This window comes from Littorina saxatilis, linkage group LG17, assembly GCF_037325665.1.
Source record: "Littorina saxatilis isolate snail1 linkage group LG17, US_GU_Lsax_2.0, whole genome shotgun sequence".
NCBI lineage: Eukaryota > Metazoa > Mollusca > Gastropoda > Littorinimorpha > Littorinidae > Littorina > Littorina saxatilis.
In genome coordinates this window covers 36,708,111-36,732,895 of record NC_090261.1, presented here as the reverse complement: position 1 = coordinate 36,732,895, position 24,785 = coordinate 36,708,111, and the positions used below count along the sequence as shown (strand labels likewise).

The following is a 24,785-nucleotide window of genomic DNA, read 5'->3' as shown; positions in this document are numbered from 1 at the left end:
TTGTATGGCTGGTGGTAGTAAAAACACACACACATTAACATTTTGAATTTGAAAACTTTTATTGCTCACAGCAATGCAGCAAAAGTGTCAAAGGCAAACGCAATAACATAAATTGTTCCCAGGTCATGAGATTCAGATCAATATTCATTCACACAGGTTCTGCTGTTCAGAAACATTTAAAATATATATTCCAGAACAGCTTTATACAACATGAAAAAAATAAGTGCATTGCAAACTTGAACAATGAACAATAAAATGATAACAAAAATAACAATTTTAATATATTTGCTTTGCACTATTTTTGTGAAAGAATGAACTTTCATTGTCAGATAAAAGGAAAATAAGTTAAATCATTTCCTGTTCTTCAGGTTTGCAAGAAAAAAACACATTTATTTAGAATTAATTAGAACCTTAAAATATATACAAAACAAGGAAGAACACATTTAAAGGTATTGTCAAATTGTTTAAAAAAAAATCTGATCCGATTGTGAATCAGTCTCAGGCTTCTTAAATTTAAAAAAAAAGTACTCTGTGCATAAAAACAACAGAATGGCAAGACAGATCAATATTCACAATCTGGTTAACTTGTTCACTTTCATCCAGTTATAACAGAGTTGGCAGCACCATTGTCTGATACAAAGCATGACTATACAATCAATTTATTTAAAGCTGATGGCAGACCCTGAAATTTAAAGTGTATAATGTCACAACAGTATATACATTATCAATAACTTACACTTCTGATGTATGACATCACAGTAATTTAGGCGCTGTATTAACCTTTGTTCTTTATAAGTCGTCACAACAAAAGATGTGCATGAAAGTGGAAGACAGGATTGTCTTTAATTCATTCATGAAATATATGGTTCCAATGCTCCTAGCATATAACCACGTCATGTCCCAAATAGACACTAGTTCTGGGGACAGAAAAACCAAGTTAGCATAGCATAGCGGTTCCAAAAGAAAAGCGGATTGTGTGTGTGCGCGCATGTGTGGGTGTGTGTGTTCGTGTGTGTATGTGGATGTGTTCATGTGCGTGTGTGTGTGTATTGTACATGTGTTGTGCATGTGTGTGTGAGTGTGTTAGATGAACACAACACACACCTTCTTTAAATGAAAGATAGTAAATGGCAGATGATGCATTTATACAGTAAGCTCCCCTTATGTCCAGTAACATATACCCCATAGGCTTAATTCACTTGGTACTCCAGAGCATAATCAGCAGTATAAAATGCAGTTACTGCTGCCTTGCATTGCAAAAACCTCTGCTCAAAGCCACAAAAATAGACTATAAATACATTTGTACAAACAAAGCACACATCTTTTGCTTATCTTTGCTTGCCATAGGAGAAAAAAGTATGAATGGTCGTTCATGATGAGGTTGATTTGGTCCCGTTTTGTACGGAGGAGAGCAGACACTTTTTGTGTGTGCAACAAACACCTGAAAGATAATTATGGAAATATTTGCCCACATTCTTTCAATAAATCAATTTGACGTATTTTTAGCGATTTCAATTCTTCTTCAGCGTTCCAGAAATTGGCGATTTCAATTCTTCTTCAGCGTTCCAGAAATTGGCGATTTCAATGAATAGGGTATCCCTGCGCACATTAAAACAACATGAAACAAGAGGTCCATTTCAGTTGCTGCTTTCACTTCAATATTGTTTCTAATACCATTCTGTTCAGACATCAAGCTAAGTGCATATGAGCAGGCTTTGACTTTTAAAGGTCGACGAAAAGTCTGTTTCAGATGACAAAAGAGCTACAAGCGAGGTGAAAAACAAACCTGATAAGCGGACAAAAACATGGGAAAAGGACAAACTGAAGTGTTTTCCAAAGACAAGTCCATGAATCTTGATAAAAAAGTACTTTGTCCCAAGTTCCTGGGAGGAGGAGCACCTAAAATAAGAAAAAGTAATCCAGTGAAGGTCACAGAATACCATTTCCTCAAAATGGCAAGTGCTTCAATCAGATCTTCCTGGCATGAACACACTACTGTCAGATAATTATATTACGTATAGCAGCTGTCAAATATACAACATGTATCAGACGTCAGATTATTGCATCTACTGTGCATACTTAAAGCTTAGACAGCTTAAATTTGAAATCCAGCACCAAACACACACTCCTAAAAAAGACCATGCAGGCACCAGGAGTGTTTCCTTGAACTATTGCAGATGTAGTCTTCAGCAACTCCGTGCAGAATGGTATCCACCAGCACCCATGTAAGAACACAAAACTTCTGTCTTCATAAAATTGTTTTTAACCAAGAACTGAAGGAATCACCCAACAGTCAGGTGCACTCTTGGTAGAACACACTAACCTCTAATTGTCTTTGTGAAGATTTTTGTCAGCCAAAGTTAGCATAAGGTCGCATGATCTGCTGGACCTTGTTAATGAAAATTCACATGCAGTCCCTCATTGTGACAGGATGATCAGCCTACATGCAGTCAGGTGCATTTTTTAAAAACACACAATTTTCTAATTGCCTTTGCACAGATTTTTCGTCAACCAAGAACTGACAGGATCATCCTAATGTCTGCTGTGATCTGCTGGAACTTGTTGATGAGGTTTCGCAACCACCCCTACATGAACACAGGCCTAGCCTACAGTCAGATGCATTCATGTAAACCCTCTCACTGTCCTCGTAATGGTCTCTAAGCCAAGAACTGATAGGGTCTGCCTAAGGTCACGTGATCTGCTGGAACTTGTTGATGAGACTTCGCACCCAGCCCCTCATGATGACAAGGTTATCAACATCGGGGGTGAGCTGGTCCAGACGGTCCATGGACCCAACAGCGGAGACACCTGAGCTCCCCCCGTCCTCCATCCTGTCTACACTCCTCGCTCGTCCTGGGTCTGTCACTCTTCTGGTGAACTCCCTCTCTCTTACGACAGCTGCTTCTAGCTCCCTATCAGCTGCCAACTCCCTTTCTCTCCTTGCTGCCATATCACGCTCTCTTCCTGCTAGCAGGTCCTTCTCCCTCTTGGCAGCTGCAAGTAGCTCTCTCTCCCTCTTCGCTACCGCCTTCCTTTCCCTCTCTATTGCCTGCTCGGCTTCCCTTGGGTTTACGCTGGCTGCAGGCTCGGGCAGGGCCCTAGATCTGTGCATAAACTGGTTGCCGCTGCGACCACGGGTTTCACGTCGATGGAGTCGTGGGGAGTCTGGGGTCCTCTCCCTGTCCCTCCCCCTATCCTCACTGACTGAGCGGTTGGAGAGTCGCTGTCTGTAAGAGGCACTGTCCTTCAGGCTTTGAAGCCGCTGGCGGATGAGTGCGCTGGGTTCTCTGCGCTTCACCTCCACAGGTGCTGGCTGTCGAGGCCGGAACTTCTCCTCGATGTACTGAACCACCTCTCGGATGGATCTCCTGGAGGCTTGTTTGGCCTCAGCCTCACTTTGCATGTCGGCAAAGACTCCCTGGTCTTGAAACTCAAAGGCCACAGAAAGTCTTCGTTCGTAGAAACTGTCCACAGAGACTGTGGATGAAGCCGAACCACGTCTCTTCTTACTTTCATTGTCCAAGGCATCTCCATCTGCCAGGTATTGCCTGGGGCTGAGGTCAGCCGGCAGAGTGTTTGATTTCTGGAAGCGATGAAGTCTGTTGTCTCCAGACTCCTCACTGTGCATGCAGATACCTGAATCCGATTGCTGGACAGGACCAGACGCTTGCAAAGCTTCTGATGCGGCCTTATCGTTCTTTGACACTGCACTCGGGAAAGAGAACCTGCTGTGAGGCTCTGGGGTGCTCTCCTTGCTAGAGTACTCGTAGGACGACAAGGCCTGGTCGGGTGGAGATTCTGCTGGCGACAGCAAAGGTTCGAACCCCACGGGCAAGGTGTTAGCCATACGGGACCCGATATGCTGTGAGCCTAAGGCGTGCTCCCGGAGAACTTCTCGCAGCTCTGCTTTGGGGTTTGGAGGTGATGCCAGTCCTTCCCTCGAGCCCAAAAAGGGAAGATGGTGGTGGTGGTGGTGATGATGGGAGTGGGAGTGTCCTTGTTCTTCTTCCTTGGATCGCTTACCGCCCAGCTTGTGGGTCAAGGCACTGATCTTGGTCTTTAAGGTGCCCACCATGCTGTCACTGGAGTTGCTGTTCTGGCTGTCGTAGGAAGACGTCGAGATGGAGGACACGCCAGAAAGACGGTTGGGGTTCACCTCACGCGGAGGGTTCCGGTGGTAGTGATGCCCAGCTGTGTAGCTGTCATTGGAGGCAGACGACACAGAGGAAACCCCAGACAATCGGTTGATGCTGGCTTGGTTGTTTGGGCTGAGGGAGTTGGTTTGATTTCCAGGGCTTGTGGCGGAGCTGCTATCCCCTTCTTCATATGCTTGAGAATCTGCCTGCGCCAGGTCCAGGGTATGTGGGGAGGCAGGGAACTTGAAAGCCAAGGTTGGTGTTCTGGGAGAGTTGGCCTCGTAGTATCTCTCCATCTCCGCCACCAATTTCTCCCCTTCCGCGGACAAGGCAGCAGTCTGAGGTGATAAGGGGCGCTGCTGTCGATGTCTTGGAGATGGCGGCTGTTCTGCCTGTCTCTGTGGCAACAAATAATCAGCCTTCGGTGATGGCAGATCCTGCGGTGTTGTTGAATAGGCTGTAGCAGTATGTTGTGCGTTGCTTTCTGGTCTTGGCGAAACAGGAGTGGGGGAAAGGCGCTGTTGGACTGTAGAGCGAGGTTTGGGTTTTGGAACAAAGCTGGAAGCCTCCATGGAACCGCCTGATGCTCCATAGGGTGATAGAGGGGGAGAAGAGGCTTCCAAGTTAGAAGCTGGACCTGAGGTGTTGTTGAAGGCCCCTGACAGTGCCGTTGGTGGGCTCGAGCTACTTCTTAGCCTTCCAACGTCCGTCATCTCCACATCGCCACTCTCTGGAGGACTCAACCGTTCTTCTCTTTGGTCTTTTGGTGTTGGTATCACAGAACTCCTGTCAGATTTGGACGTCCCCTCTCTCAGAGAAGCCGATGATGGTACATCTCCTTCTCCTGAAAGCTTCCTCCTGTCTAGGTCCAGGGAGTATCTCTTCAGAGTGTCCTGGCACAGAGAACTTGACCTGGAGATGTTGGTGTTAGAGTCCCGTAAAGCTTTGGGCATCACGTCATTGGAGGAGGATCTGAGTCTACCCGTCACCTGACTGAAGCTGCTGGCCCTCTCTCTCATCACCTGGTCATCAGACATCCTGTTCAGGTACACCATCCAGTCCATGTTTTCTTTTCCTGGCCTTCTCGCAACCTCGGTGACATCAGAAAGATTGCGAGGTCTCCCTTGCCCAGGAGTTAACAGACCAGGGCTCCAGTCTGTACTCTGAGACATGCTGTTGGAACGAGAGTATGTGTTTGTAGAAGGTGTGGGAGTCAAGATGATAGGAGCATCGCGAGAGCGGGGTGAGGTGATAGGAGAGTTGCTTTTCTTCTCCCAAGGATCATCTTCAAGGTGGGACAAATCCGACATGGAACCCTTGGTCAGCTTGTCCACGCTGCCCCAGTTTGTCAATTTAGCACCAGACACGACTTTGCCTTTCTTCCTGAGCAGGTTTTCTCTGGAACGACGACCGTAGGCATCGTGCAAGGCCGGGACCTTCCTCTGCATGCCGTCATCAGCCCCCTCCCAACGACGTCTGTACTGCCGTGAGCTTGAAGCCTCTGCGGTCGGGTCAGCATTGTCTGCCAAAGCGTCTGAACTTATGGAAAGATCTTTTTTCGCCCTCAGACCTGTCTTGGTCACCCCAGGGCGCCGTTTCTGGGCAGGCCTTCTTTCCAGGCTGTTGAGAGCAGGCATGCTGGAATACATGTTTGCCTTGGACGTTTTAGCGTCCTTCCCAGCCTTGAGTTTTCGCTCCTCACCACCGTCACTGTCACTTGAGCCTTCGCTATTGGAAGCGCTGCTTGACTGTGTGTAGTTAGCGTTGGTTCCGCCCCCGTTACTTCTCGAATGTCCGTTCTGAGACAATCGTGTGTCAGCTCTTGAGGTTTGCGAATCATCACTGTTTCTTTGAGCACCAGCAACATCGTTCGTCACGGGGAAATCTTCATCACACAAGTCCTGAGAAAACAGAGGCTGCATACGCACAGCACGCTTGAAGCTAGCAGCTCGCCTCTGAAGGGCTTTGCTCTCCTCATCTGAAGCAGGGCTGGCGAAAGCCGTACACTCTGCAGACTTCTCTGGAGATTCGGATGCCTTCTTGCTCTGGTTATTGTTGCCGTCAGCCCTAGTGGGGGTTTGTTGGCTGGTGGTAGATTTTTGGCTTGTGTTGGAGGTCTGACGACTGAGGCTGTCTGGAGGTGTCAGAGCAACCGAGGCTGCAATACCAGGAAGGGAGGCACTGCTTACATCAGCAAGCATCTGAAACAATGATTCATTTGCATGAGCACAGGAACCTAGCAATTGAAAAACTCGCAGGTATTGTGGATTAAAATTTAGATGACTTATAATTATCAGTAAGAAATATCAACTAAAGGAATAACACAAAATAAACTTACTCTTTTAAATTAAACTAGGACAGTTTCAACAAGGCAAACAAGGCAGAACTTCACATCAAATGTGACACAACGTCTACTCCTGAAGGCTTTGATAGATACATGTCAATGGTGTCAAAGCATTCGCTTCGAGGGACATTTGCAAGGTCTGTGCTCCTTAATAAAAAACAGGGTGGGAGTATTAATTTCACCCCAGACAGAAAGAAAGATTCCGTAAAATACTGCATGCATGTTTGAGACGGCAGGACAGATAAATGACTTTCAATTAAGACAAATAAACCCTCTGCATACTGCAAGAAGAATACAGGAAGCAAGGCACGTACCATGGGCAGGCTTCCTGCTCGCTCCCTGTTCTCGCTCAGGAGTTTTGAATCAGATTTGCGCCATGCCTTGGGGGACTGCAAAAAATATTTCTTTGGTCAACTCACAAACTAAAATCCAAAGCAGAAAGACTGCCAACGTTCTTAAATCAAACATTTTTTAAAAAAATTTGAAAGACAAAAGAATGGTTAATTTATGGAACGTTATCATAATTGACAGTACGAAACGTATTTAAAATCTAAAACTAAAACATCCAAAAAGTGTATTCAGTACTAGTTATAAAGGAACCCACATTTTGATCATTAATAAAGTTTCAAGAACAGGTAAATACTGATTTGGAGAGCGAAGTAAACCAACCAGTAGTTAAAACCCTTTCAAAATTAAGTCTGCCTGTCTTTGAAAAACAGTGGAAAACATCTAGCCAGTATCAGCTATCTTTAATAAACCAAACATTATAGGTTGGTGGGGGTAGGGGGAGACAGATGAAATGTTTTGCCTACCTTGTTATTTTTTCCTGCAGCTGAAACAGAAAACAAAGAAATAGTCAGTGGAATTTCCCCCTCTCAAATTTCACACAGCAACTTAAAGTGATCCACTCAAAAAAAGAAAAAATTACTTTAATGCCTGTCTTCCTCTACTCATCCAGGCAACAATTTAACTGCACAAAGAAACCACACTCCGAAAAGTCTGATGACTTAAAGGGAAGGACTGATTTCAGAATCTAGAAGACCAACAAGGATGTCGTTTGGCATTTACAGTTGCACCCCCAAACAAAATAATCCCCCCCCCCCCCCCCCAATCAATAAAAAAAATAAAAATAAAAAAAAGACCAAAAATATCATTCAAATCTAAACAACAACATCTATCGTTTTGGCAGAATTGCCGATCGACATTCTTTTGCAGTGATGAAAAGCTGACATTACAGGCTGCTTTAAACTTGGCTAAAATTGATTGAAGAAAGCAAATATCAGAAACATCCTTGACAAAGCAACTGACACTCTACTTACATTGATCACGCTTGGGGCGTGGAAGTTTCAGCAAAGGACCAAAATCTGAAACAAGAGTATTCCCCAATAAATAACTTTGCGAAAGTTTGCCTGCAAGATCCTCAACATCATTTTATTAAAGGTCATCATGGTAGGCACAATAACCTTTAAACATTCCATGACAAACCATTTCATGTGAACACACACGCACACAAACATCCATATCAAAAAACTCTTTTTTTCAAAACATGCAGACGTTCTCTCTCTTTGAGAGGCGGACAACACAGCCCTATGCCCTGAAAAACATGCAGACGTTCTCTCTCTTTGAGAGGCGGACAACACAGCCCTATGCCCTGAAAAACCCTTCCTGTCCAGATCTAGGGAGAGTCCCTTCAGAGTGGCATCGTCTTATTTAATTAAAGACAGGAAGATATAGAGAGAGATCAAGAGAGAGAGAGAGACACACACACACACACACACACACACACACACACACACACAGATAGACAGACAGACAGACGAACAGAGAGAGGGAAAGAGAGAAACAGAGAGAGAGAGACAGAGAAAGACAGAAAAAGACAGAGAGATAAATAGAGAGACAGACACAGAGAGATGGACAGATACACAAACCGACAGAGGGAGAGGAACTGAACGATGACCAGAGAAACAGCACGTCCTACAGCAACAGATCTACTGACCTGAACCCTTGCCACCTGACTTTCTTCGGTGGCGGCGTTTCTCCAAGTACTCTGGCGCTGTATGCTGGTTCTTCCACGGAGAGTCATGTGTATCCTTTCCCACATAATCTGCAGCATAGTGTGGAGTACACAGATGAAATAACAACAAAACGGAAGCTGGAGGACACTTAAATAGCACTGTATATTATGTACTTGAAGGTACCCTTAGGCTGTATTTGAAAATTTTAAAAAGTCCGTTGACAACAACAAATGCAGTCCTGCGCAAGACGGATGTGATGGGTGCAACGGCCCGAAGATGTGTAAAACTTACGATTATCATCTGATCCTTTTGTGTGTAAGATTGGTAACAAGATGCAAAGTCATGAGTGCATTGAAGCATCACAGCCCGCAGTTTCAAGAATAATGAAAGCGAGCAAAAGAAATTCCATGAAAAAAGACTTGCATACAGGTGGCAAAAGAAATTTCATAAAAAAAAAGACTTGTAGACAGGTGTATGATTCATGTGACTTATTACCATGTTCCCCAGCGTGACAATAGCATGTTAAAAGGTGACACCTACCGTTGTCATGGTTACGGCCCAGTTCCATGACGAGACTCTTGACGTTGTCAGGGATACGTCCTTTGTAGCTCTCCAGAAGGAGGCGCTTGATCTCCTGGCACCAACGACGCTTCTGTTCCATGCTGCGTGCCTGAAGAAGTCATAACAGAGCAACTTGAGCATTGTACCATGCATGATTTGAACATTTCAAGATGCTGAAGTATTACTACATGTACAGATCATTCACAGAAAAATCTTTTGCCATTTCTCAAAAGGCAGGAGCTCCCTAAGTTCTAGAAGAAAGCTTGTTGAAGAGGTTCCTTCCTTTACGTCCTCCATAGCGGTATGTAAAGTAATTATAATTACTGACAGCTGCAAGAAAAATGTGTAGCATTATTACCTGCAGAGTGTGCTGGGCCCGGGGATTGTCGAACGGAATGATGTGGAAGCTGAGTGGTTCATTGGGAATCACCTCTACCAGCATCAGGTTGGAACACTGCACACAAAAACCAATGCGCAATCTTATTCCACTCTTCAGTTAAATGAAAAAACACACAATTTCACAAATGTTTCACAGACACCATCAAGGAGCCAGAAATGACTCATAGCGCAATACCAAATGGTTTTAGTACTTATGTGCGGCATGGACCAACAGTGTTAAGGGGAGACCCCACACAAGGCAATGTTCAAAAATCACAAAACTATGTGTTTTGGGTTTTTAGCTTTTTTGGGCTGATAAACATGTTAACTTTCATTTTTTTGTCTTTTCAAGTGTAAAATGTTATCAGAAATATACAAATAAAGAGTTTATTGTAGCCATTAGTTGATGTGTTGGCCTTTGTTTCAAGTGAAGAAGTTGATTAGAGCTCATTTTCCAACGAAAGTTGTGGCCACAAATATCGTCTGCTTCATCAAAAGTGACCTACCAAAATGTTCTGTGAAATTCCGGCTTTTAGATAAGGTCAAGGACGAATGGAATAGTTCTATAACGGAAACACACGAGCCCGAACAAACCGGCGACGATTGAGCTTCGTAACATGCCGAGTAAGCTCCGAGAGGTGCCGATTGTTATCGTTTCTAGGTCACATCGTTCCCATTGGTCAGTTTTTATAACTGTATCCACTGCGCATGCGCATATGCAAATTTCTCAGTCCTCGGGGATTTCCGTCAATGCCGAGTGTTCACGAAGATACTACTTCCTGTGAATTCTGTTGTAAACAACTTCGAAGCGAATCTTGTCAATTGTAGCACACATTTTCTTGTTTGAACCGTGATAATGGCAAGAAAAAAGAGGGCGACGAAGTCAACAGTGAAACACGGTGCGTGTTCAAAGAGCAAAGTGTCTCACATGGAGAAAATGCGTCTTGCTAAAAAAGCGCTTGTTGAAAAACCAGAGATCGGCGAATCGTGTGAAGCCGAAATGGAGCACGTGTACGAAGGGGTGGAACACGATTTACATGCTGAGGTAGAGGAAATAATCGCCCAACCTGCGTCAGCATCAGCGAGTAAATTGAATTGCTACCGGCAGAGTTTCCCAGTCGTGGATGAAGAGGATCAATTGGTGTTTAGGCATCGCAACTGGTGTCTGATGGAAATCGGACAGCTAAATCAGCTGTTGTCAGACCTGAAATGTCCGACTTGTGATGCGTCTGTGGAGGTGACACTCGGCGACAAAAGTGGCCTTTCACGAAAAATGAAACTGCGGTGTACGACGGATGGTTGCAATTACTCTGCAGAGAACCACACTTCGCCGAGACTTTACAACGGCACCAGGGTTTGCCAGGCATTTGATGTCAACCATCGATCTGTACTCTACACTGTTCAGACTGGCGGCGGCTTTGCTGCTTTGGACACATTTTGTGCAATATTCGGGATGCCAAACATGTCTGAAAATGCGTACCAACGCCTGCACAAAACAGTCTGCACAGCATCAGTGCAGACTTGTGAGCTCACGTTAGCAAACTGCAGGTCTATTGTCCGGGATAACAACCAGGAAATGAATCCCGGTTACGTCCACGACGAAAATACTCCAGAGCCAGAAGACTGTTGGGACATTGATGATGGTGTCCCATGGGCTGATGTGGCTTTTGATGGCACATGGCAAAGAAGGGGCTATGTGTCCCACTACGGTGTAGGCCTGGTCGTCGAGATGCTGACAGGATATGTGCTTGACTTCCATGTGATGAGCACATATTGCCTCGCATGCAAAATAAAAGAAAAGGAGGGGCTGCCACAAGATGAGTGGGATGCATGGATGGAGGGCCACAGAGAGAATTGTCAGCAAAACCACCACGCCTCTGCCAAAGCAATGGAGAGGGATGCGGCTTTGAAGCTGTGGACTGAGTCCGTGGAGCGAACCGGTCTGCGTTACAGGTAGGTGTTTTTTCACTTGAATGTCAAATGTATCGTTGCTTGATTAGGATGTCTCTTTGTTGTGTGTGTGTGTGTAAACTTCTATAATAGAAGATCAATAATATAACTGGATATTTGTTAGCCCTGAGATTACTCCTGTTGGTTAGCTGTGCTGTAAAAAAAACACCATTGTGTGTCATTCTGCATTGTATTGAAACATTGTTTGTATTCCATGCATTTTGCTTACGTTTATGGTTCAGCAATATTTTTTCATATATATACATTGTTTCAGGACTATGCTGTCTGATGGTGATTCGACCGCATTCCGGGCTGTCGAGGAATCTGCACCATATGGGGAGCGACGCAAGGTCACCAAGCTGGAGTGTGTGAACCACGTCCACAAACGGATGGGAACGGCCCTGAGAAAACAAGCACAGGAGAACAGACTGGGTGGGAGAGGACAGGGTCGTCTCACTGCAGAAAAGTGTCGCCGGCTCCAGGACTACTACCGCGGTGCCATCTTGTCAAACGTTGACAAAACAGAGGACAACATGCGGAACGCCATCTGGGGAACCTGGTTCCACTGCACCTCTACCGATGAGGCGCCTCGCCACAACAGATGCCCAGCAGGTCGTCGGTCATGGTGCTTTTACCAGAGGGCGTTGGCCTCGGGTGAGCAGCCAGGGCCTCATGCGAACAACATGAGGACAGTACTGTCTTTGGAGGTGGCCCGACAACTTGTTCCACTGTACCGACGCATGTCTAGCAGTCAGTTGCTACAGCGAGTCATGCATGGGCAGACCCAGAATGCCAACGAGTCCCTCCACTCAGTGTTGTGGTCCATTTTGCCAAAGACGAAATTTTTTGGCAAACAGCGGGTTGATGCTGCTGTCGCACTTGCTGTGGGCAAATTCAACCAAGGAAACCACCACCTCACAGAGGTCATGAACATGCTGGCCATAGACGTCAGGGAGCCCACTCTGTCCATTGTGCAGCATCAGGATGATGAAAGAATCAAAAAAGCCAATGCCGCAACACAAGCGACGTTTCTTGCTCGTCGCCGCCGCCAACGTCTCCATCAGAACGTCGTCCAAGAAAGACTTGAAGCAGCTGAGGGACCAACATATGGACCAGGCATCATGGGAGACCAGTAATTCTGTGCCCTAACTTCAAGGATGGAGATTCCCTTGGGTGTTCTTTTGACCTGTTCTCATTTGGAGATGTTGGAAATTGAGACGTGTGCGACATATATTATACACATACGTATAATAACATTACACTCATTCACAACATAAATCTTGCTGTAAAACATTAGGGGGTTATTTTCTGTGTGGAGCTTTCTACAGTGCTTGCTGCGACAACACTTTATAAGCTTCAAAAATGTTGATTTGAATACTCAAATTAGATTCAAAAGTTTGACGTCCATTTTCTCAGTTTCATCGTTTTTACCATGGTGCCCGCACTAGTACAATCATATCTCTGACATGCATAGAGATAGAACGATAAATCTTTTTGTGTTTTCAAGGTTACTCAATTATCTACAAGCGTACAGATGGGATTTGTCCTCAAAGGTATAGTTCTTTTATGGTCTGGTTCAGAACATTGTCTACCCCTTGCCTACCCCCCTTGGTCGAACGCCTACTATGTTGAAGTTATTTTTTTTGGAGGGGGGTTAGACTAAAGAAAAACCTTCTTTACGCTTGTAGATCAATGGCAAATGAAACATCAGAAAGCAGTTTTTAGTTGTTTCTGTTGTTATTATGTCCTGGAGTGAATTTCTTTTATTTGTGCATTTTTGTTTGATTTTTCAGCGTTTTCAACCATAAAATCTTTTTTTGACTCCCAACTTAGAAAAAGTAATATTTATTGTTAGATTTTAACCTCTACAAACACACAAATCAATACCAGATACAAAATAATTGAATATTATTGTCTTGTGTGGGGTCTCCCCTTAAGCTACACCCATTACCAAGCATTAATAAGACTAAGATTTACTCAGTCATGCGATTCGTAACAAACTTCAATCGCGCAAAATATACAAAACAAACACGTTCCATCTGCCCAAAATCAAAATGGATAAAGATATCTATACTCACAGGTACGCAAGCCTTGCAGGTGAGCATTCCCCCTTCCTTCTTCTTGGTGATCAGAATTCCCTTCTCAAAGAGGAACACCTGCCGTGAAGCCTTTGCCCCGTACACTCGAAACGAGCCCTGAAAACAAACACAACAGAAAACATTAAACTGGGAGCTGAGACTCTCTGATTAAATGTTCTCAACGAATTGAAAAGAACTTCCTCCCCATTCCCTTAAACTCCCCTGTCCCCAATGGCCACATTTTTTTCTGGGCAGAGTTTGAGGAGGTCCTCTGTAAAGCAGGCTTCCAGTTAACAGAATTCTCTTAAAAATGTCAGCATGTAACTCCTGCTCCTATCGTCATACGCTAGCCATAAGCTAACTTCCCCTTTCATCTCATCTCAGGGACCAGCTCACCGAGCCTGGTGAAGTCTTCCTCACCGTAGATCTACAGTTGTCTCTGGATCTCCTGGATTATGACTGCGGGCTCGTGATGCCGCTTCATCTCTCCCCACCACCTACTCCCCCTCTCTTCCTACCTCCCTCCCTTTCTCTCATATCATCGATGTCCTTCCTTCCCAGACAGATCGACATACCTCCAGAACCAGCTCGCCCAGCCTGGTGAGGTCCTCTCCGGTGTAGTGTTCAAGCTGACCTCCTGGATTCTGACGGCGTGCTTGTGGCGCCTCTTTATCTTTCTTTCTCTGCTCCCCCCCCCCCACCCCAATTTTATTCTCATCTTCTCCTCTCCTTCTATCTTTCTTAAGCTCACCTCCAAGACGAGCTTGCCTAGCCTGATGAGATCCTCCCCGCTGTAGTCCTTTGGCCGACTCCTTGATCCTGGCGGCATGCTCATGAGGCCGCTTCATCTGTCTGTTCCTCTCTGCATCCCCCCCCCCCCTCCAATTTTATTCCTCTCTCCTCCCCCCTTCTATCTTTTTTAATCTTACCTCCAGCACCAGCTCGCCCAGCCTCGTGAGATCCTCTCCGCTGTAGTCCTCCAGCTGACTCTGCACCTCCTGGATTCTGACGGCGTGCTCGTGGCGCCACTTCTTCTTTGTTTCTACATTTTTAATATCCCTCCCTCCCTCCCCCCCCCCCTACCCTCCACCCTTCTCCGAATAATTATATGTCCTTTCTTATCACCTCTAGCACCAGTTCGCCTAGCCTGGTGAGATCCTCCCGGCTGTAGTCCGCCAGCTGAATCTGGACCTCCTGTACACTGGCAGTGTACTCGTGGCGCCTCTCCCTCTATCACTATTACTCAAATAAACATGAGAACATACAAGCATCCTCTCTCTCTCTCACCTCCAAGACCAGCTCGCCCAGCCTGGTGAGGTCCTCCCCACTGTAGTCCTCTAGCTGACTCTGGACCTCCTGGATTCTGACGGCGTGCTCGTGGCGCCGCTTCATCTCGTTGATGTGGTGAGCCATGGCGGTCATGTGGAGCAGCGCCTGCTCCAGGGTGTTGTAGCCTGTCTTGTTCTTGTCGAAGTTCTTCAGAATGTTCTGGGGAGAAAGATGAATGATAGTGATGTGGCAGTATAAAAGATCAGGTTCTAGAGTGCTCCTAATGGTTTTACCGTGAGGGCATTAAGAAACACTTATCATTTTGTTCTGTTTGGTGAGTAGATGGCCTTTGAAGCAAGAAATTGAAAAATCTCAGGTGTTAAAATAGACAAGGAAGCTCCAACAACAAACATGGACATTGAACAACAATTTCTAAGTTTCCTAATTTTAATAATGAACTGAACAGCTGCCAAACTCTCTCTCTCTCTCTCTCTCTCTCTCTCTCTCTCTCTCTCTCTCTCTCTCTCTCTCTCTCTCTCTCTCTCTCTTTTAACTGTTAAAACATTTTCATTTTCATTTGTATGCTTATTTAGTGAATATTATATGTTTAGTATTTGTTTAAGAACAAGTTGTCAGACAAGGCAATGTGCCTTAAACCTTTATGCTTGTAAAATAAAGTTCGTTCGTTGTCTCTCTCTTTCTCAAGCGGCCTCCGTGTCTCTCTCAGATAAACACAGAGCCCCTCTTTACCTGAAGCAGAAGGTGGTTCTTGAGAACACGCTGCACGGGTCTCAAGAGGTAGGCACCAAGCGGCAGACCGTGTCCCATCGACTTGGCATTCCTTGTACACTTCTGACAGTTCTGCATCCACACACACATACACACACATACAGAGCTACCATCTCTTTACCTGAAGCAGAAGGTGGTACTTGAGAACACGTTGCACGGGTCTCAAGAGGTAGGCACCAAGCGGCAGACCGTCACCCATCGACTTGGCATTCCTTGCACACTTCTGACAGTTCTGCTTCCACACACACATACAGAGCTACCATCTCTTTACCTGAAGCAGAAGGTGGTACTTGAGCACACGTTGCACGGGTCTCAAGAGGTAGGCACCAAGCGGCAGACCGTGTCCCAGAGACTGTTGGCATTCCTTGCACACGTCTGACAGTTCTGCTTCCACACACACATACAGAGCTACCATCTCTTTACCTGAAGCAGAAGGTGGTACTTGAGAACACGTTGCACGGGTCTCAAGAGGTAGGCACCAAGCGGCAAACCGTGTCCCAGAGACTGTTGGCATTCCTTGCACACTTCTGACAGCTCCGTGTCCTGCATGAACCTGGTCAGCACCTCCACCGCCCTGTTATACATTGTATACAACACATTTGATTACAATTATCAATTAGTGTCTCACTCACAACCCTACCTGCTACGATCAGCATCACTGAAGCTGTTGCCATCATCATCTAGGATGACTCGTCATGTGTGATTTTATTTGTTTGATTTTCATCACATTTTAAGCATCATTGTTATATTCTTCTAGTTCGCTGCATCGTTGTTAAAGAAAACATAGAGTCTAAAACTAGATCGTTTCAAATGAAAATGAAAAGTATACGCTATGCCACGGATTTGATCGTTTGTGTTTGTAAAGATCCCACATTGTCAAGAATGGATCAGTCATCTTCCCACTTACCGTGGGTAGTTGGTGCAGTAATCTGTGTAGATGACAAAGCCGTTGTTGTGCTTGACGAAACATTCCGCCACCTTGACAGGGTCGAGACCACACTTTTCCAGGTCTGCCAGAAAAATCCTGCACACATCAAACACACAGTGGAATTACAGTACAAATCATTTAACCACGATTGTTTGGTAGAGCATTCACAGACAGAGTTACACGATTCTGATCTTTTTCGAGTGGAAGAAAGGGTGAATTTTAAGTATAGGTAGGAGCTGGTACCTTTAAACTGAAATTACACTTAACTTACAGACAATTCTGTATGAATTCAGTTAGTTCCATAGAACTGGGTTGTAGGCATGCTTTACCCTACTCTCTCCAGGCATGGGAATTGTCCGCCGAAAGGCAAATTTCTGCCCAATTTTTTTTTTGTTCCGCCGAAAAAGCAAAAGTGTCCGCCGAAAAAATAAATGGGGGAGGCAAAAATGGTTCTAAAAACTGAATTTAATGGCAAACTTGGAGCTTAGATGACACCAAATTGCACCATTTGGGTTCTTTGGAGAAAAAAATTCCGGGGGGGGGGGGGGGCACGCTACCGAACTCCCCTAGCAGGGCTAGGCGCTTCAGTTTGCGCCGTCGACTTTGCCATTACTTACAAATTTTCAGCCTTTTTTACTTTTTTCAATTCCCATGCCTGTCTCTCTCTTGGAAAGTAAATAAAATTAAAGAGGGAAAGAGAGAGAGAGAGAGACAGAGAGAGAGAGACAGAGAAAGAGAGAGAGAGAGTGGGGAATACAATACCCCCCTCCCTTTGCTGGTAGAAACAGAGAGATGGAGTACTAGGGGGTACGGGTAGTAACTGGGAACAGTCTTTTTCGGTCTCTGAGTGTATTCACGTGTATTTATTTATGTTATCAAAACATCTCCAGCATGGACAAAAGCCTCAAGTTTAAACAAGATGCGAAAGACTTCAGAGTTCGTGTGGTCAAACTCTGAACTATTCAACCCCTACAGTGTGCCCTTTTAGAAGACGTATACACACTGAAACACAATCCCCCACCCACCTTTACCCGAGAAAGCCAATCTCTCTGTCCCTCCCAAAACAGACTCCGATAAATGCGAGGATTTAGCTTAATTCTGGCTAGACTTGGGGTCACGGGAGAGAGAAAGTCTTCTGTTGTTGTTGTGGTCAGTCAAAAGGAGCATTAAGCTGCCACAAACAGGCGCCTGAATCCAGTACAATTTTGTGGCTTCAAAGATTCTGTTGTTCCCTGGGTTTAACCGCTTTATTTCGTTTATACATTGGAAGAAAATGTTGGCTATTCGCTACACTTGTACGAAGACACACTGAAGCAAAAAGTAAATTTTAAGGGGCTTATTGTCCGTCAGGTCTTAATTGCCTATATTGGACATGAATTGGTTTATACGATTCGAGTTTTACGCCCTCACGGCTTTTTGATGTATTCGTGTTTAGGTGGTATCAGCCATCTGCACTTATGGTAGAATGACCAAGATCTTTAACGTGCCATTGTGGTGGGAGATCATGGATACCGTCTCTGGGTCTGCACATAAAGTTGACCCGTGTCCGTCCCGGCCCGGATTCGAACCAGCGACCTCTCGATCACAAGTCCAGTGCTCTACCACCTGAGCTACCCGGGCCCCCTCACACTGAAGCTTTTTTGAATGTGCTCTTTATATAAGCGTCATCGTTGGTGAGAACAATTCTCTAGGTACTCAGTGGTGCCTCAATTCTATTGCAGGAAATAAATCCGAAGAAAATAATCATACAAGCTATAATTATGTTTCCTGGTAATACTAAAATCCGAGATTAAAAGCCTATTAACGTAACTTTGAAACAATTGCGTGCTTGAGAGAGAGAGAAAGAGTGAGAGAGAGAGAGTGTGAGAGAGAAAGTGAGAGAGAGAGAGTGAGAGCGAGAGAGACAGAGAGAGACAGAGAGAGACAGAGAGAGAAGAGAGAGAGAGTTGGCATGTGATGGATATACTTTATATTTTCCTCATTTTGCTAAAACAGAGAGCAAAACCAAGTAAAGTATTCGTATATAATTATAAACTAGAAAGTCAATTCCGTTGCCTGTACCCCATACAGATTTTCAATTGATGGAGTGCCGCCAAACGGTTCAAAACTGAGGAGACCAACATACCAAGTCGATGTCCGGTCATGCATCCGTATGTAACCTCTCGTTTCCGCATCAATGACGACTATCTTCTTTTCCTCTGTGTGTTCTTTCTTGCATCAGTCAAGCGTGTATCTTGTCAGTACGCATCAAGTAATCACGTATGTATGCAGCTTTGTTTGTTTACATAACTCAGCTCTCTGATTTCCTAACAATATTAGTTCTGACATCTTCTGGTCAGTTTCGGTGACCAAGAATCCTGTTGGACGGGGGTTTGAGGTTAGGTATACACGAAATCTCCTCAGTAAATGGTCAGCATTTGTGAACCAAGTGGCCCTGGGAGTGTTTGATAAGGTCACACTGAACAACAAAAACAACAACAACAACAACAACAACAACAACAACTCTCATACACACGATGGTGCACGCCGAGAGACAACAACGAAACGCAAATCTGTAAAGAAATTCTGTTATTTCTTCAGTCTTCAGTAATGCTATAGCATGTCTGCGGAAACAATACGGTCTGCGGTCTTCAAGTGCATGGTTGGTGAATGTGTTCACAAAGGTCACATTCCTACAGTACCACCATCTCGTGTTACTGATCACCCTGATGTACGTAAAATACACCAGAAATGAAAGTGTTTCTGAGGTCAGTCTCCTTGTGTTCTGTTCTTTTCTTTTCCAGTCGTTTTCGTTTTCTTTTTCTTTTGTCTTCTTCTCTCTTTTTTTGGTACCCGCTTTACACAGAATCAGACTGGGGGACAAAAACGTGGCCAACGCACAGACTCTAATACACGCGTTGGAGAGAGAGAGAGAGAGAGAGAGAGAGAGAGAGAGAGAGAGAGAGAGAGAGAGAGAGAGAGAGAGAGAGAGAGAGAGACAGACAGACAGAGAGAGAGAGAGAGAGGGGCAGGCAGGCAGGCAGACAGACAGACAGACAGACAGGCTTTCCCTCGAGCTCTGCCAGGTAGCATTTGTAACATTCCAAGGCTGGGTTTATGCATGAGAGTGTGAGCGTGTGTGTGGTGTGTGTGTGTGGTGTGTGTGCGTGTGTGTGTGGTGTGTGTGCGTGTGTGTGTAGTGTGTGTGTGAGAGAGAGAGAGAGAGAGAGAGAGAGAGAGAGAGAGAGAGAGAGAGAGATGCAAGAAACAGCAGCAGCAACAACAGCAACGACGACGACGCCGACAACAACTGACAATAGCCACCATAAAACAAACCCAAGCATACACAAACAATCAACATGAACCGGGTCCCTCAGTAGGCCCCACTAACAGCGTAACGGTCGTTACTACCATCGCATCTTGTAGTTGTACGTAGGGGAAGGGCTCCTAATATGGACCGGCTCCTAATTTGGACCACCTCCTGTTCTGACAAACCAACGGCGCTAGAGCGCTCAAAAAAGTTTTATTCGCCTTATTCACCCTCTCTGAATAAATTGCACATGTCAAAACAGTTGCAGAAACACAAATCTCAAAACCGTTAGGCTTTTTCTCTTTTTTTCACTTTTGGCAGCGTTCACTCTAAATTTGCCGCCTAAAACGGACTCGTTTCTGTCCACAGCCAAAGCTTTTATCACACAAAAATTGCTATATATGACAGCTAAGACAACATTTGTTACATTTTAGCAGTGTTGACCCCAAGTTTCTACTGCAAACAAAAAATAATAGCAAAATCTCAAAGTATGTGCAAGTCCCCTAATATGGACCACCTTCAACAAATCGAAGAAAATAGGGCTATTTTCATTAATTCATTAAGAAGCTTGCTGGAAATAACCTATAACTAGCCCTCGAGATTTAAAAAAAATATAACAAAAAGTCTTCTTTTCGTGGAAGTTGATAATTTCACTTATTTTCACTGTGTTTTTGATTTATAAGCTTGTTTAGTTTTCTGGTGTGCTTCAAATAATGGTCTCATCAACCCGAAACAGATAAATCTAAAACATATTTGAATTAGTCTGACTTGTACACTAAGTTGTATCATGTTATTTTGAAGTATAGGGGGCATTTTACAGTGATTCGTGAAGGCCGCTTCACTGGTCCATATTAGGCGCCCAGGCTCCTAATATGGACCATTTGTGATTTTTTCTGTATTTATTTTTTGCTGAATGTCTATCAAAGCTATTTCACTTTAATTAGGCCTAACGGTTAACCTAAGAGAGAAGGACTACCAAACACAAAATGAAACTTCTTCGCAAGAAAACAAGCTAGTTATCAGCATGAAACAAAAAGTGGTCCATATTAGGAGCCCTTCCCCTACTTACTCCCTTCCTCGTAACATCACGGTATAAATCACAGAAACAGTATCCCTTTGTCACCCAGGGAACAAGAAGACAAGGATGTTTAGAAGCCTCAGCCAACGGAACACTTTACGATGTTCAGCAAATTGCCCCCAATTACTTTCCCACACTGCGCAGGACAGTGACGAAATGTTGCGTAGGACATCTGTGACACGATGACGTCAATATACCGTCCTTACCGTGTAAAAGATCATTATAAAGGGATACAAATGGACCCAAAACACCTGTCTCTGGTCGCTTCAAGAGCTACAGTACGGTAAGGGGGTTGTAATTATGTCACCAAACACCAGAAATACCTTAAAATAAGCGTTGAAACGCTCAGTTATTCACATTTGAAACGTCTGTGTTAGGGGGGGGGGGGGGGGGGGGGGTGTTCGAGACTAACGGACGTCGGGACTCGCTCGCCGATTTCATATCATTTTATAAATTAACTATGCTTATTAATAAAATGATATGAAATTAGCATAGTTTCGGAGCATTTTTGAGCAAATCATTGCAGGTGTTCCCAATTAAGTTACAGCACAGCGAACGTCTCTTGAACTTTCTGAAGTACATTACGCCAGAAAACTGTCTCAAAATGGCTTCCAAGAGTTGACACGTTTCTCTACCTCAGACACGTCCAGAAAAGATAGCGTCCTCACACTTTAACATATACGAAATATCATCATTCTGGCTTATCTTGTGGAGATTGGAATTTTTTTCTGAATGAATTTTGCAGCCTCGCACTGGTGATAGTTAAAAAAAATAATTCAGCAAAACAAAACAAACTTCCCACTCTACACAGAATTAAAGCAGACAGGCTAATAATTGTTGTTGTGTGCACGTATCAAATCGAAAAGATGCTCTTTACTTATCTCAAGTAAAAGTCTGGATTACATCCTCAACACTTACTTGCCAAACTCGTAGATGTCAGTGATGTTGCAGAACAGACAGGAAAGGTCCTCACGAGCGGATTCTGCGTCTCCAAGTAACTTCTTCAGAGGTTCCAGATACCCCTGCAAATAAAACAAAGATACATTTTTAACTTTAATTCCAAATTCGCACAAACATATGCACAAAATCTATATAATAAAATGATTGTGTTCACAGAAACTATCAACAGGAATATATCATTCATACCAAAATATGCACAAGATATGGGAAAGTACGAAGCCTGTCATTTCTGTTCCTAAGCCAATGTAAACAAACATCTCATAAAATATGAGCCGTTTGCTGTCATTAAATAGTTTGCAAGAAAACTGATTTAAAAAAAAAAACAAAAAAACCCACCAACATGTATATAGTAGAGGAGCCAAGAAAATGTAGACGGGAAGATCAAATTGTGATCAAAGGGAAACAAGCAAGGAATTTATTCCAGAACAATTTAACCAGAGGCTTGAAGGGGCAAAGTAAAGAAAGAAGAAGAAGAAGAATATAGGGTGGAACAAAAGGAAGAGGGGGGAGGATATCGAGGAAGGAAGAGGAGACGGGGGTGGAGGAGGAGGGACGTAAAAGGCCACAGCGAACTCAATACCCTTTATTATAACAGATCATACAAAAAGTTAACCAGTGCGATCGTACATTTTTTACCTCCACAAAGAAGTTCACGAAGGAAACTAGCACGAGATCAGGTAGCCGTCAAGCAAAGAATTACCCAATATATTCAATTCACGGCATTTTTTTTACAATGCACATACTCGACAAATCAAGTCCTTTTGTGGAAAAAGATTGGAAATAATTAAGTGACTCGTAAATGAACCCCGGGTCTTATCTTTGCATAACTGTAGGTGTGAAAAACGACAAATGCTTCTATCAAAAGAGAAATTCGGAACTTCGTGATGTCGTTGGTGTGAATCACCGGTTATGTGAGAAAAACATGGCGTGGACTGATGTCAGTTGAAGTTTAAAAAAAAGAAAAAAAGAAAAAGAAAAAAAAAAGAAGTGAATGATGTGATGTGTCACCATGTCGTGAAAAAGTTCTAACTATTGAAAAGACACTGAACAAAAACGCTGCGGTCGCACTCTAGTGGCAAAAGAGGGCTTTTATCTACTATTGTCTAGAGCAGAAACCGAGCTCCTCTCAGTCTTGCTCTCTCCGTGTCTATCTGTCTAGTCGTCTGTCTTTCTGTCTCTTTCTATTGTCTGTCTTTCTGTCTCTTTCTATCTCTGTTCGTTTGTTTGTCTGTCCCCCCCCCCTCCTCTCTCTCTCTCTCTCTCTCTCTCTCTCTCTCTCTCTCTCTCTCTCTCTCTCTTTCTCTCTCCCTCACGTAAAGCCCGGCGTAAAAGCACAAGAAAGCACACACTTAGTTCCAATTTTTGTCGTTGTAATAATGTTAAAACCAACCGCATTTTTCAAGCAGCATTGAAGGACCACGTGTTTCTTCTAAAAGTAAAACGAAACCCGTGCTAGAGAACAAAAAGCAATATATTTTTTGATACTTTAAACTGTTCAATATTTAAACACTAGATATGTGCATGCACGTGAAATGTAGCCTACGTACGTGTTTGTTTGTTTGTTTATTTGTTGCTTAACGTCCAGCCGACTACGCAGAGCCATATCAGGACGAGGAAGGGGGGATGAAGGGGGCCACTTGTCAAGCGATTCCTGTTTACAAATGCACTAACCCATTACTTGTGTCCCAGCAGGCTTTAGTAAAACTAAATTAATACCTACTGGAAGATTACCAGTTTCCAGTATGTTAAAATAGGCTTAACCTATCTACTGCTGGACTTACATCAGAACACTAACAGATTATACTATACATGAATCGCGAGACAAGCGGCAAGAGAAGAGATTTTTGGAAAAAATACAGGTGAATGAGCAAGAAGGCAGAAAAAAGAAAAGAATTCATGAAGAAAAAGAGAGCATGACAGGAAAGAGGAACCAAAAATCTACCTAACAGCAAACTAGAAAGCTCCTGCGGTTCCAAAAACAGGAGGGGCCTTTAATTTCATAACCGCAGTGCCCCACTGCGGGACTACGTACGTGTGCAAACTAAACAATTATATGTGTGCGTAGGTGCGCACAAGAGACAGCATCGGTTAAGATCCTCATGACATAGAGTAAAATGCTTGCGTCAACATTTTCGTTGTTTTCAGGTATTCAGAACCCCAGCCTAAATCATTTTCGCGGGTCGCTTTGAAGTGGACATCAAGCACAACGCCTCGTCTTTCTTACTGACGCTCCTGGCGAGCACTGAACACGGCCGACATGGACATTGAGTGACCGGTGACAAGCTTTGACGAAGCGTGATGTTGTGACAGTTTTAGTCGGTAAACAAAAGCGCACACGCACACAGGGCAGCGACCGAGGGTCGGGTCACTTCCTTGAATCAAGGGCGAAGTTGTCAAGGGTATGCGAACTTTGGTGTTGTTTAGTTTTGGGCCGGTTGCTGACTGTAAAATCGTTGTAATAGTTCTGCATTTACCTCGTCTGAATTTACGACGTTGTGCACGCAAGCAAACACAAATGAGCACGTAGGCTACGTACGCATACGCGCGAGTACACAGTCACTCACAGACAGAAAGACACATACACTGACTCACAAACACACACACACGCACGCCCACACAAACACACACACAAACATGCACACACACAAACACACATCCACGCACGCACACACACACACATGCGAGCGCGTGCGCGCGCACGCACGCACGCACGCACACGCACACACACACACTTCCCTCCCAAGCACACACCCAACGCCAGGAATCACACTTTATTCACTATAGTCACAGTTTATATTGCACAGGTGTGTGACCTTTCTGCTATGCCACGGATAAATGCTCGCGGTTTGGGGCAACTACAAAACTGACAGCTACGACAAACCATTGGTAAGTATCTACATCCGTTTGAAACACACCACCTTTCTGATTTGTATGCACTTAGTAAAATAGAAGCAACCTCTTATCAAATGAAAGAACCAGGTCGTGTTTATTGTTGTCATTGAAGTTGGTG

At 44.3% G+C, this 24,785-nt stretch overlaps 1 protein-coding gene across 1 annotated transcript in view; it reads right to left on the bottom strand.

The window, feature by feature from the left end:
• Positions 1 to 40: 40 nt before the first annotated feature.
• The window catches only part of LOC138953863 (uncharacterized), a 40,773-nt gene continuing 16,028 nt past the window's right edge, over positions 41 to 24,785 (bottom strand). Inside the window, exons 4-15 of the mRNA XM_070325820.1 lie at positions 21,734 to 21,837; positions 16,428 to 16,544; positions 15,944 to 16,094; positions 14,750 to 14,950; positions 13,463 to 13,579; positions 9,415 to 9,510; positions 9,036 to 9,165; positions 8,477 to 8,584; positions 7,800 to 7,844; positions 7,293 to 7,312; positions 6,795 to 6,869; positions 41 to 6,337 (exon numbers count right to left, since the gene is read on the bottom strand). Of these exons, the coding sequence (XP_070181921.1) occupies positions 2,690 to 6,337; positions 6,795 to 6,869; positions 7,293 to 7,312; positions 7,800 to 7,844; positions 8,477 to 8,584; positions 9,036 to 9,165; positions 9,415 to 9,510; positions 13,463 to 13,579; positions 14,750 to 14,950; positions 15,944 to 16,094; positions 16,428 to 16,544; positions 21,734 to 21,837 (4,812 nt within the window). The 3' untranslated portion in view covers positions 41 to 2,689. The remainder of the gene's footprint in view (positions 6,338 to 6,794; positions 6,870 to 7,292; positions 7,313 to 7,799; positions 7,845 to 8,476; positions 8,585 to 9,035; positions 9,166 to 9,414; positions 9,511 to 13,462; positions 13,580 to 14,749; positions 14,951 to 15,943; positions 16,095 to 16,427; positions 16,545 to 21,733; positions 21,838 to 24,785) is intronic.